Genomic DNA, 13308 nt, shown 5'->3' on the forward strand with positions numbered 1-13308 from the left:
ACTGGCGACACACATCTGGGAATTGGCGACATGCAACCACAAAGTTGCTTGAGGTGTTAACGGGACGGTGTTTAGTCATTAGAGAGGTGGACAAACGGCCGGAGAATATGGTTTATCCATTCGTTTTGTTCTCGTTGTGCTTGTGGAGTATGGTTGGTAAGTTATAAATGTGGTTTCATTGTTTCACGTACAGCAGTTTAAGTTAAGAGTAAGCTTCAGGTTGAAATCAAACAGGATTTACAACCGAATCGTTTCACTGTTATTCCAAAAACAACAAAAAGTATCTCAGGCAATCACTTTGACGTTTTTTTGTTTGTTTTTTTGTTTTTAATGATGTTTTGGTGGTTTCTACAAGATGTACCAAAATTATATATATATATATATATATATATATATATATATATATATATATATATATATATATATATATATATATATATTGTCTTTTAAAAACTGACCATTAACACAAATTGACATCAGTGTTATAATATTCAACATGTTTCAGTAATGCTTTTAGTTAATTTAGGCCTCTAGCAATTACATTTTTCTGTATAGAATTAAATTAGTCCACAAGAAAATCAGTAGCTTTAACTAGTTAGGATAAGAATAGGCATAAAGCCTTCTGATCCACAGATCATGTTTTATGTTTCACTTCTGTTTACACACCATAATGAGTGCAGAAGTAACAACGCTAAGGAGGAACAAATCAGTTCAGTAATGCTCATCTGTGTTTTTCCATTTTACTGAGCACGTGCAGAGATTTTCTCCTATTATAATCAACAGTGGCATAAAGATATTTTTTGTACACCGATCGGGGGCCTGTGACAAAATTTCTGTGACAAAACATGTTCCTGTTTGTTCTGCAGGTGTGTTTGGTGTTGATACAGACGAAATGAAGTCAGTATCAGTGATGAAGGGAGAGTCTGTCACTCTAAACCCTGATTTTATTGAAGTACAGAAATATTTGTTACTACAGTGGAAGTTTGGAAGCACTCGAATAGCTGAAGTCAACAAACTCGCACAAATAAACTCGACGTATGATGGTCCTGATGGGAGATTCAGAGACAGACTGAAACTGGATCAGACTGGATCTCTGACCATCACAAACACCAGCAACACAGACTCTGGACTTTATCATCTAATGGTTGTCCAAAAAGAGACCATTTACATAATTTTCAATGTTACAGTCTATGGTAAGAGAATTACATTATAGTTTGCTCCTCATTTAAATTATATCTTTGTCATTGTAATATTTTAAATTATTCTTTTCTATTTATTTTGGTATTCTTTATGATACTGATTTGTTTATTCCCATTGAACGAATGAACACAGTTAAGAATGTGGAAGTTAAAGGAATAGTTCACCCAAAAATTACAATTCTGTCATGATTTAACAAGCTCTTCTAAATATGTAAGTTTTTTTTTTCTTCTTGTGTGCAGTGTTGTTACCTGAACTGTTATGTAATTTATCTATAAAATAAATGTTACTGTAATCTGTTACATTAACAGATTTTTTTTTTAAATTAAATTTACATTTACGAAAATGTTAACGATTACAAAGGGTGTTACATCTGAATATTTTCTGCAAAAAAGCTAGGATATGTTTAATATTAAGCCTTTTAAAGGCCCTTTTGGGTAAAGCAATGCTGTTCTGATGCTTTTGCTTGTTTCTCGTTTGAATTGGCACATTGCTGCTGAAAGCTTTAGGCTACAATCTGCCTGGTTTAGATGTTTGAAAATGATTTACAGTTGAAAATATTCATTAGAAATGTAGAAAAATAATCAGTTGCATCAATAAAGTAATGAAATGCTTGCCCTACTTACTTAATTCTGAAAAGGGTAACTTTTCATTTTTTGGGTGAACTTCCTTTAAAGCAGTCAGGTCCACATATGAGTGTTTTGTTTGTGTTTTGAGTGATTTGTTTCACTTCTGTTTTCACATAAACGTGCTTAAGTAACACCAACTCACATTGAACTCCTGTTATTTCTCTTAATGATCTTAGGTCTCAATTTAAAGTATTGTTTTATTTATCATTCAACATTCCTATTAGGAAAATGTATGCAAAATAATGATTTAAATAATAATTAGGTCATTAATAACCAACATACTGATCACAGTTTGTAACATGTTTCTGTGTTTTCTTTAGGTGTGACAGAAGAAGAGAACTCAGTGTCAGTGATGGAGGGAGATCCTGTCACTCTAAACCCTGATGTGACTGAAATACAGAGATATTTGTTAATACAGTGGATGTTTGAAAGCACTCGAATAGCTGAAGTCAACAAACTCACACAAACCAGTTATACATACGATGCTGATGGGAGATTCAGAGACCGATTAAAGCTAGATCCAACCGGATCTCTGACCATCACTAACACCAGAACCACAGACTCTGGACTTTATCAGCTAGCAATTGTCAACAGAGAGACCAGTTACATGGATTATAAAGTTATTGTCTATGGTGAGAAATACAGCATAATTAGCCCTTCATTTGAATTCTAAATTTGTCATCACATTTTAAAATGGTTCTTTTCTATTTTCAAAATTTCTTAAATACACATTTTAGAATATTGACTGCTTTAATACCAAAATTGTTCATTGTCAGAAAGATCATCGAGCACAAACTGTGTGACGTCCAGCTGTGCGATGAACGATTAAACAGTAAACCAGACTAAGGATGCCAACATTACTGAACTCTATCAGCCGAGATCAGGTAAGTCATTGGGTTTATATGGGGAACATATCCCTAAGGCTTCTTCCGTGATTTTGCAGGAATCGAAAACCGCTAGTAGACAAGTGACAGAAATGAATCACTTGCCTCATGCTGCTCTAGAGAACATTAGCGTTCGTTCGAGGAAAAAAAAAAAAACATCATGGAGATAGAATCACATAATCACATTCTTTAGGGAGCCGTAGAAATGATCTAGAACTGCCTATGTCAGCCATGCAATCCTGCTAATGTTATTTGGCTAAGCAAGGAAAGAGTGCAGACAAACATTCACAGATTGAAGCTTGTGGATTCATTGCCTTCCCAATAACCCACAAAATCCACGCCATGTGTGTTTTAATTATAAATAAATGCACCGTTGTGATTCAGTGTTCTTTTTTTTTCTCAGAACACATCCACTGTTGTGGTTTTACTGAAGCTGTGATCCGATTGGTCCTCTCTGCTCTGGTGGGCGTGGCTGCTGTTGCTGTGCTGGTTTATGACATCAGATCAACAAGAAATGAGCTGAACGTGACAGAAGAGACCAAATATCTCTATCAGATCCATGGAGGAAAATCAGACCAACAGCATGAACTGAGCAGAAGGTTTAGTTCCAGATATGTCCAGATGTAAAGCAAAACCCACTTTAATGCTCTGCACCTTTACCGTTTCTTACACATCTGTTTATTAACATCATTTTTGCACTCGTTAGCTGTTTATTGATTGTATCTGCATAGGATATGATTTTGACCAATCTATAAAATACATGGCTGTAAACATAATTACTATAACAAAATAAATGAGCAACACAACTGATGGCAAAGAAGCATTCTTTTTTTTACATTATTTTAAACATGAAAAATTTTTTTTACATTATTTTAAACTATATATATATACATATTTTTTTTTTACATTATTTTAAACATGAAAAATGTAACCTACTAATATGACTATCACAAATACACCAAAGCAAATAGAAAATGACTGCTTAACAGCATTGTCCTAAGATAATAATAACAGTGAGACAGTGTTTGACTTCAGACAACATTAACAATAACAGAAAAAGAATAAGTAATTCATCAGTTAGCTGCAGGTCTTCTGCAGTGATGCTGGTGTCAACACACGTCTGTCTTTATGTTTGTAAGCTGCTGTTCGTCAGGTGCTTCATCACGCAAGGCTTCATTCCAACCAACAGATCTGTGTCTCAGTTTCATAAAAGCAGAAACATGTTGTTGAAGTCTGATGTTGGTGATGTTACAGACTGATCACTCCTGCAATAGCAGTGTCACAGAAGTCACAGATTCATTCATTCGGTTTCCTGTGGAATCCGGAAGAAAACACAGAGACAATCACAGAAATTAAATAACAAGAAAATAAAAAGATACAAATCATTAATCTGGATGCTCTATGAAAATATTTTGACAATATGAACTGCTACAGACTTTTTTTCCCCTTTGAAAGCCTTGAAAAATAATAGAGAAGGATACTGAGACTTTATTCATCTTCCTGGTAACTTCAGAAGATGTGGTACATGGGGGAGATGATCAGAGAATAAGGGTTTTTATCGTTGAGAAAATAATAATAATAATAATAAAAATAATCTGTGAATCTTTTAATAATACTAGTTGTTCCTGAATCAGTTTTAAAGACGCAACGGTTTTCAGTCGTATTTTAGCGTAAGTCTGAAGAGTGACAAAGTCTCAAAATACAAGGGGAAAAAGTGATTGAATGATTTTTGTCTGCCATTTCAATATCACATAAATATGGATGATATTTTTAAAAAAAACATCTTGGCATGTTCATAACCAGGAACTTTGTTTTCTTTTTTGGCTATCCATTTTGACCGAAGCCTCAAAAATGTTTTTTTTTTTTTTTTTTTTTTTTTTTTTTTTCAGGAAAACTAATCTAATACAGTTTTGTGCAATAATATTTTTTTATTCTTATTTATAATAAATGTATAATATTATTTATAATATAATACAATATTAAACAGTTTTAATTAGCTATTTTTCCCATTAGAATTCATGTAATTTCTTCATTTTTGCTTTTTTTTTTTTTTTTTTTTTTTACAAATACAATATTTCACAATAAATTAGAGTGAAGGCATTTAAAATCCATATTATTAAGTGAGAATTGTGCCATCTGGAGGCGTAAAAAAAAAAAAAAAACTTGTGTAATGTTGCGAAACCTCCTGTAGGCCTTTTTGATTCCAGTTGTATTTTAAACATCATTTCTTCATTTAATCAGGTTTTGCATACATTCCAGTTTTTATATATATATAATATATATATATATATATATATATATATATATATATATATATAATGTATATATATATATATATATATATACATATATATATATAGACATTCTAAAAGACCAAGTTTGTCAAGGTTTAGATATTTTTCGTTAGATAAGTATCAGGTTCTCTCTCTCTCTCTGTGTGTGTGTGTGTGTGTGTGTGGCCGGGTGGGTCGGGGGCGCGCGGGTGTGTGTGTGTGTGTGTCTGTCTGTCTGTCTCTGCCTGCGTGTCTGTGTGCGCGCGCGTTTTTTTTTTCTGTTTTGTGGTTTTTTTGTAGTTTGTACCACCAAAAGATTAGCTGAGTTTTCATATTTTTTTGTATTTCCCATTCAATTCCTAAGTCGTTCATTTTTGACATCGAAGGAGCCAAATGTGACTTTTTTTGACCCTTTAACATATCCAAATCATGTCCATGTTTTTTTTTTTTTCTTTTTCTTTTTTTTTGTGTGTGTGTGTTCACATAGCTAAAGCAACAAAAAACACCAAGTGTCATCTCATTCCGATAAAGCTACGATTTTAAAAATTTCAAAATTGTCAAAAATGACCAAAGAGGCCCAGAGGGTTAAACTTATTTTAAATCTTAAATCTTGGAAAATACACTGCTGTATTAACTTTGAGCATGATTCATTTTGCCAAAAGCACTTCTGGTCTATAAAGTTCTCCCCAGTGTTCCCTTGCAAACCATGTGATTAGAAAATTAGACAGAAGTCAAAACATCATTCAGATACACAAATATCAAGGATGACATTTTATTACACAGTTTATTTGAAGCTTTAAAAAAAGAAGAAAAAAAAAGAAGAAAAATTCAAATAAAGGCTTTAAATATCCCTTTTTAGGACCTGCACAAATAAAATTAATACCATATGAGCAAGATAGGGCAGGGTCTATGATATGTAATACTGAAAGTGACATAATTAATTATTCTTTTAGGAAATAACAATATTGTAACATATTCCTTTTAAAAGTAACTGTCCCCAACATTGATTAACAGTAACAGAATAAGTGAATAAATATTGATAAGTAAATAACTACTGTATAAAGTAATGAAAATCAACACTCTCATTGTAATGTACAAAAAAATGATTGCTTATATTATTATTGTTTATAATAATTATATAATAATTATTATTATAGTGCATTATTAGTGTTCAGTGTTCAGACTATTTTTGTATCATCTTGACTGTAAGGAATTATTTCCAAAACAGTAAACAATGCTTCGTTCACAAAACAAAGGCTCTTTACTCGCATCTATGGTTCCATACTGAACCTTTAACGTCCATGGTACAGTTTCGTTTCACAGAAAGTTCTTTCTAGTGAAAAGAAAGCTTTAAAATGTTCTTCACCTTAATAAAAAAGGTTATTTTAAGAAATGTGCACTGTTTTTAAAGAATCAAAAAATGGTACTTCAGTGGCATCACTGTAAATATACCCTTTTGTTAGTGAAGTACAGCTTTCCCGATACTAGTGATTGGTAATTGCAGTGCCACATATCATGGGAAAGTGTCACACATCTAAAGTGTTAAGAGTTAAAGTTTTTGGCACTGGTGGGCGTGTCTTATTTCATTAAAGTGACCATGTCTCTTCCTGCTCATTCTCTCCATCCACATCGTCCGACAGCAGCATTACTGCAGTCTCTAATTCACTCGCTTGGTTTCCTGTGGAATCTGAAAGAAAATACAGAGATAATCATGGAAAGTAAAAAGAGAGAGAGAAGCAGTTTTGCTATATATACACATCTACTTACAGATGATGTTACAGCTACACAATCTTGAGGACGACACAAGAGTTCCAAAACACAGAACTGTTGTACTGTATATATAGATAGTCATTATAATAAATGATGTTCTGCTCACCGGTGACAGTCACGGTGATTCTCCTGAATGTGGTCTTTTTAGTGTTGATGATCTGCAGTTTAAAATGTCCAGAGTCTGTTTTTGTGATGTCTCTGATGGTCAGAGATGCAGTTTTCTTGCCCAACCTAATTCTGCCTCTGAATCTCTCATTAACAGTAGTTGTTTCTGAATCTTTTTTAACTATGAGAACGTTGTCAGCTCCAAGTGTCCACAGTATCAGATCATCGCTCTGTATTTCACAATTAGTCTGGATAGACACAGAACCTCCTGCCGTCACTGACAATGACTTCACTCATGTAGCAGCAGCACAGAGAAACAGAGAAATTCAGTATTAGTGTCTGAATTATTTTGGCCAGCCATTTAATTCTTAAAACAATACAAAATCAGACTTATAGGCTATAGCTGTTGTAGGAATGTTGTAGTAAATGTATCAGAATTATAAGTATTTTATAATACTTTTATAATATATTTTATAAGTATTATAAGTCTTAATTAATTCATGCAATATTATGAATTTGCTCTCATTATTGTGCACTACTCACAATGAAATGTAACTGAAATTTAAAAGTAATTAAAGCACTTTGAGATAAAACTAACTGTATGATCTTTTACACACAATGCCTTAATACGCACCATTGACTGTAACAATGAATCTCTTGTATTTGGTGTTTCTGGCTATGCTGCTGATCTTGAGTTTATAGAGTCCAGAGTGAATGGTCCTGACATTACTGATTGTGAGATCTCCAGTCTGACCATCCAGCTTCAGTTTGCCACTGAATCTCCCATCTGCACCTTCCTCTGTCCTTATGAGCCCATTACTGATTCCAGCAATGAGATTGTCTTCAGTTTCATAGCACCACTGTATCGTAACATGTCCCAGTGTTCCAGTAAGATCAGCGTGTAGAGTGAGAGTTTCTCCCTCCATCACTGTCTCTTTCTTCTCTTCAACTGTCACAGAAATGCATAGAAATATGAGTGTTCAGGTGAAGATCTCATTTACTGTAGATCCATACAGTCACACTATAAAGTCCATATGACTCGTGCTATATTTCAAGTCTTTTAAGTGAGAAATCTAAAACGTGTAACAGCACGTCAACGCTTTTGGCAATTCAACATTGGCATTGAATCAACAATTTTATTCCGTTGTAATTATTATATGATTCCAGGAGACTCCGTTTGACATATACAGCATGAATTGCTTGGACAACATCACAGTATATTTATGATACTTTTCCAATTTAGAGATTGAATGTTGTGTTCAGTATGGAAAAGAGCGGTATGTATGAGTTTGAAATATAACAAACACCTATAAAACATAACAGTATGGGTCTATGTATTTAAATGACAAATTTAAGGGCGAAAAACTCATTGGATGCCATATTTGCAAGACACTTAGACCAGGAATGATGGATTAAACTGATTCTGTGCTGACAAGAATTTCTAGAAATTCCCTGAATATCAAAAATCTCACTAATCTGAAACTTACTTCAGAGCATGAACATCCTAAACTAGTCAGTGTTTTGATTTGAAATGAAATGGAAAAACAAAATACTCAAATTAAATTCTATAATGTACACAGTTTATAGAAAATCCTAGCAAGTTTGGAGGAAATGTTTAAATATGTTATACTTACCCATTTGTCCTTTTAATTTAGAAATCCTGCGGCGATAATAAATCACACAGACAATCAGGATCAGCAGAACAGAAATAACACCAACAACTATTCCTGCTATAACACTGGAGGAAAGACCTGCATCTGGGACAGGTATGAAGAGAGACACCAAAAGTGTCAGTCAATGTGATAATCTCAAAATTGTTTTCAGATATATCTAAAAATACCATAAATGGTTATAATTGAAAGAGTTACTCACCACTTACAGAAACCAGGAATCTCTGTAAGCGCCCACTGCCTCTGATCTGTAGTTCATAAAGTCCAGAGTCTGTGATTCTGGTGCTCTTGATGGTCAGAGATCCAGTCTGATCATTCAGCTCTAGTCGATCTTTGAATCCCTCGTCAGCATCGTTTAATGAGCTCTCATTGGTCTCAATGTCAATTTTAGCTAGAAGAACGCCTTTATCTCCAAACCTCCACAGCATCAGAGCATCTTGGTGTATTTCAGAATCAGCTTGTAGAGTGACAGGATCCCCCTCCATCACTGACAATGACACTGACTTGACTCCATCCGTCTTAGCAACCACAGCTGGAAAATCAGCACAACAATAATAAAATGTAGAGTTTTACAATGCATCATAATTGTACTGTGTCAGTTATTCAAGTGTATGGTTTGAAATCATCCAGACCAACCAATCAAATTATTACTAACCCTTTTTAAATATGAACAGTTTGAAATGTGTGTTTTTTGAAATGGTTCAGACAATGGAAGACTTACCTAAGACAGTAACATAAAATATTTTGATCGTAGTCTTTTCTCTAGAGAAGGTTAGTTTATATTGTCCTGAGTGTCTCTTTCTGGTGTTTCTGATGGTGAGAGAGCCAGTGTTTTGATCCACCTGCAGTCTGCCTTTGAATCGCTCATCATCGGTGACCATAAATGAGGTCAAGTCATCCTTTCTTCGGATTTGGTATATGAAAGTGTCTTTAGGTCCAAACATCCATATTATTGTGTCATCGTTCAGTATTGCGGAAAGATCAGATTGTAGAGTGACAGCATCCCCCTCTGTCACTGATATATTCACCGTTTTACTTGTCTCTCCACCTGACACACCTAGAAAACAGACAGAAACCAGTTTAATGATACACTATACTGTAGCTACAGCAAACAGATTCAACTGAAATCATCGTGTGAGCTGCTAAATATGTGATTAGCCTACTTTTTAGACTGTTAAGGGAGAAACTGTGAAAATTAAGACCATAAATGTGAAAATTAAACAAACACAAGCTATGTATTAAAAAAAAAGATAAATGTACTGTATGAAGCATGACGAATAAGTGATTAACACTTGTTTGCCATAAGAATAAGAAGAATGTAAGCAATAAGGCCTATTAAACGTTTAGGTAAGCAGGCGTTTTTACCAAACTGGATTCTACCGATGAAGATGCACTGTTTACTTTGAAAACAGGCAACAGGATTTTAAAAAAAAAAAGGATTTTGATTAAAAAATTTAAAAGGCTTTTTTTTGATGGTATGAAATTAAATTTGATTTTGAATTAGAATATTTAACATTGTTTTTGTTAGTTGCCGAAGTTATTGGGGCAAAAAGACTTTCTGATGTCAAGAATGAAGTCAGCTTTAGGCTTAGTTAAATTGCACTGATTCTTGAGACATGGGACAAAACATGTCCAGCAATTGTAACTGCTATTAGGTTTAAAAATAAATATATTTTCCATTGTGACCAATGAACGTTTCATAAGGTTAAATGTTATGTCAGGGATTAATAATAAAAATGTATTTAACACTAAATTATCCCCCTTCAATTTAACTTGTATCATTATTATCTTGAAATGGCTTTTGTGAGAGAATGTGGAAATTTTTGTAAACAGTGTGATGTTTTAACTATATAGATTTTGATTTTTTATGAAATGGCAAATTGCCTATATCACAAATACTAAAATATGACTCTTGAAAGCTTTATCCAAATACATCATAACACTATATCACGTTTGACTCACTATGTTTGCTTTAATACACAAACCGAAACCGAAAGTAATCAAATTTCCAAAAACTTACCAGCCATTAATAATAGAAAGACCAATAACATTTTCCTCCTGTTTTTGAAGCGCTGTGAAGAATCCGAATTGAATAAAGATGATCAATGAGATTATTTTAATTTTTAATGTTGTTGAATTGCGTTTGTCGTCACGAAGCACCCGACTGATGAACTCAAAACAGCATAACAAAAACACAAAATTTAACGGAGAGTCGTTAAACCAGCTGGGAATCACGACTTTTCACGTCGATATGAATAAAGTCCCAGTATTTTTATCCTTGAAGGAATTTCGAAACTCAAGCTTTGTGTGACGCGCAAGGCGTTTCCACCTGTTCACAACCTGTCAACAGCTTTCTGACTTGAAAAAAAAACCAAAGTGTCCCTTAATTCTGAAGCTGTGAAAGAAATGCAGTCAGAAAATAAATTTCTGGTGGCTGTTCTCTCCATTTACACTTCATCCTGTAGGCTAGCCGTGTTACGAGGTTGTAATAAAGATAAAGTTACAAATTACATCGGTATGTCAGTCAGCGCTTTCCGTCTTGTTTTGGTGTTCTAAAAGAATGTGAGAAGAACTTCCTTGGAACGCAGCCACGGTAGTGTCAACAAAGCGGTGCATGGACAGTAGCCTATCACTGGCAGGGATTTTTTGGTGTTCTGTGAGTGTGTGGTAGGATATCACTGGCAGGGATTAGTTCAGAGATACGTTTGTTTTAAGTGGTAAGAAAACGTATTCTGTGTCAACAGCTTTTTTTTTTTCACTACATAAAATTATATAGGGGGATATATAATATAAAATCTATTAATATATAGTACTGTATATATACTGTAGAGACTGTACTAATATGTATATATATACTGTATATATTTGTTCTATATATATTATATCTATATATTATATATATATAATATTATTGTTTAAAAACAAGCTGAATCCACAGTAGGCCTGTTATCCTTGCATAATACAAAAAAATCACTTTGCTCTGAATTCAGGAAACTTTCCATTGTTATTCATGTCTAATTATAGCCCGCCCTTAGAAAGTTTTGTTTTTCATTCAACAGTCTCACAGATGAAACGTCTGCGTAATACAGCAGATTAGTTTGGTCAACATCGAGCAGTTTAACTAGGGAGCATTTAGCCGCACTGTTACAAAACATGTTCCTCTTTGTTCTCTATAGATGTGAACAGAATGAGAGTGAAGACAATATCAGTGATGGAGTGGAGATCCTGTCACTCTACACGCCTGATGCTAATAAAACATCAGAAATATTTGTTAATACAGGGGATGTTCGGGACACACTCGAATAGCTGAAGTCAACAAACTCGCGCAGACACAACTCGACGTTATGATGGTCCTGATGGGAGATTCAGCAGGCAGACTGGAAACTGGATCAGACGGGATCTCTTGACCATCACAACACCAGCACCACAGACTCTGGACTTATAGCGTCACAGTTTTCAGCAGTGAGACAGGGCTTACAAGAGTTTTCGAATGTGTATGGTCACAGCTGGTGAGTGTAATCATTTTCCAGGACTTTTCTTCATTTGAATTATATCGTTGTCTTGGTCTTGTCTTTTGAAATTTTTAAAATGGTTATTTTCTTGTGTTCCTCGTCATGTACATGCACATTTTGATTGGTGTTTAACTGTATTAAAGTGATAGTTTGCCCAAAAATACAAATTCTGTTCATCATTTAATAAGCCTGTTCCAAAACCTGTTTGCAGTTTCTTTCTTCATTAACATGAGAAAAACAAGGACATAATTGTTAATTTTTTTCGGTGAACTATCCTTTATTATCCCATTTAAAAAATAAATTAATTATAAAGATCAGAACTTGTGTGGTGTGATGAGACCAGTGTCACACTAACATTCTGTCACTTTCAGAGACTCCACAAAGTTCCTGAAACACCAGAAAGTCCAACAAATCTCAATAGTTTTGAGTCGTCCAACCAGACTGAATCTGTCAACATTCTGAACTCTCCAGCCCAAGTTCAGGTATGTCTCTCATAATGCTAGTGTGAGAGCAGAAACTGAGTGCAGTTAATGGGACATGAGTTTTTATAAAACTTTAAGATTTTTTTGATTCTGGAAATCTACATGTAGTAAGTCTTGGATTAATGTCAGAATTGAGGCCACGTTGTAATGCAATTAGTGACGAACCACCATGTGAATGCAGCACATATTCAAGAATGTTACGTCATCTATTACTGCAGATGATGATGAGAAAAAATCAAACCACAGTAAACCCATTAAAAAACTGCATCATTTTCATTTTACATTATATTTATTGATATATTCAAACAGAGGATTTTAATCTAATGTACGGTCTTACATTGCATTCAAGAGTTGTACATTTGATCAGCACATGCATTTGTGGAGAAAGAATAACCTGTTTTGCCTTTTTTGTTTTCCTTTTTTTTTTTTTTATTATTTTTTTATTTTTTTTTTTTTTTTTTTTTTTTTTTTTTTTTTTTTTTTTTTTGTTTTTTTTTTTTTTTTTTGTTTTTTTTTTTTTTTTTTGTTTTTTTTTTTTTTTTTTATTTTTTTTTTTTTTTTTTGTTTTTTGGTTTTGGTCTTTTTATGGTTTCAACTGGAACAAAGAAATAAACCACAAGACAAGCAACAGAGGCATATGAAGCAAGTTTCTGATGGTCGTGTTGTGGGTGTGGTGTGCCCCAAGTTGCTAAGTTTGAATTTTTTATTTAAGTAGTGCCTCAAAAGCACAAAAAATAGAATTGGAGAAAGAATCTAATAATCATCAACAGGTTTTCTATGAGAGAC

At 33.7% G+C, this 13308-nt stretch overlaps 2 protein-coding genes across 3 annotated transcripts; one reads left to right on the forward strand and one right to left on the reverse strand.

Moving 5' to 3' along the window:
- On the forward strand, nt 1–3520 carry LOC109045253 (matrix-remodeling-associated protein 5-like). The gene is made up of 5 exons (XM_019063112.2): nt 1–156; nt 867–1193; nt 2147–2458; nt 2603–2710; nt 3114–3520. Exons 1-4 carry the CDS (start codon nt 108–110, stop codon nt 2653–2655), a joined length of 741 nt encoding a protein of 246 aa, XP_018918657.1. The 5' UTR covers nt 1–107; the 3' UTR covers nt 2656–2710; nt 3114–3520.
- Nucleotides 3521–5741: 2221 nt separating this feature from the next.
- Nucleotides 5742–11166, reverse strand: LOC109045250. Of its 2 annotated transcripts, none has more exons than XM_042756066.1 (7): nt 10549–11166; nt 9250–9585; nt 8731–9060; nt 8493–8615; nt 7493–7807; nt 6860–7150; nt 5742–6661 (listed from the first exon to the last, which is right to left on the reverse strand). In XM_042756066.1, the coding sequence occupies exons 1-7, from the start codon at nt 10577–10579 to the stop codon at nt 6570–6572; spliced, it is 1518 nt and encodes a 505-aa protein (XP_042612000.1). In that variant the 5' UTR covers nt 10580–11166; the 3' UTR covers nt 5742–6569. The 2 variants fall into 2 exon arrangements, with proteins under 2 accessions (XP_042612000.1, XP_042611999.1); XM_042756065.1 differs by having other exon boundaries at nt 5742–6670.
- Between the last annotated feature and the right edge of the window lie 2142 nt (nt 11167–13308).

Source organism: Cyprinus carpio, unplaced genomic scaffold (genome assembly GCF_018340385.1).
Source record: "Cyprinus carpio isolate SPL01 unplaced genomic scaffold, ASM1834038v1 S000006786, whole genome shotgun sequence".
Classification (NCBI taxonomy): Eukaryota; Metazoa; Chordata; class Actinopteri; order Cypriniformes; family Cyprinidae; genus Cyprinus; species Cyprinus carpio.

What these genes read in the sequence shown, in the direction of transcription:
- LOC109045250 (XM_042756065.1), bottom strand. Translation starts at nt 10,579, where the DNA reads ATGTTATTGGTCTTTCTATTATTAATGGCTG. An exon ending in ATTTTATGTTACTGTCTTAG is followed by an intron (nt 9,061 to 9,249) that starts GTAAGTCTTCCA and finishes CTGATTTTCCAG; the next exon opens with CTGTGGTTGCTAAGACGGAT. An exon ending in ATTCATTGTTACAGTCAATG is followed by an intron (nt 7,151 to 7,492) that starts GTGCGTATTAAG and finishes CTGCTACATGAG; the next exon opens with TGAAGTCATTGTCAGTGACG.
- LOC109045253 (XM_019063112.2), top strand. Translation starts at nt 108, where the DNA reads ATGGTTTATCCATTCGTTTTGTTCTCGTTGTGCTTGTGGAGTATGGTT. An exon ending in GTGCTTGTGGAGTATGGTTG is followed by an intron (nt 157 to 866) that starts GTAAGTTATAAA and finishes TTTGTTCTGCAG; the next exon opens with GTGTGTTTGGTGTTGATACA. An exon ending in TTTCAATGTTACAGTCTATG is followed by an intron (nt 1,194 to 2,146) that starts GTAAGAGAATTA and finishes TGTTTTCTTTAG; the next exon opens with GTGTGACAGAAGAAGAGAAC.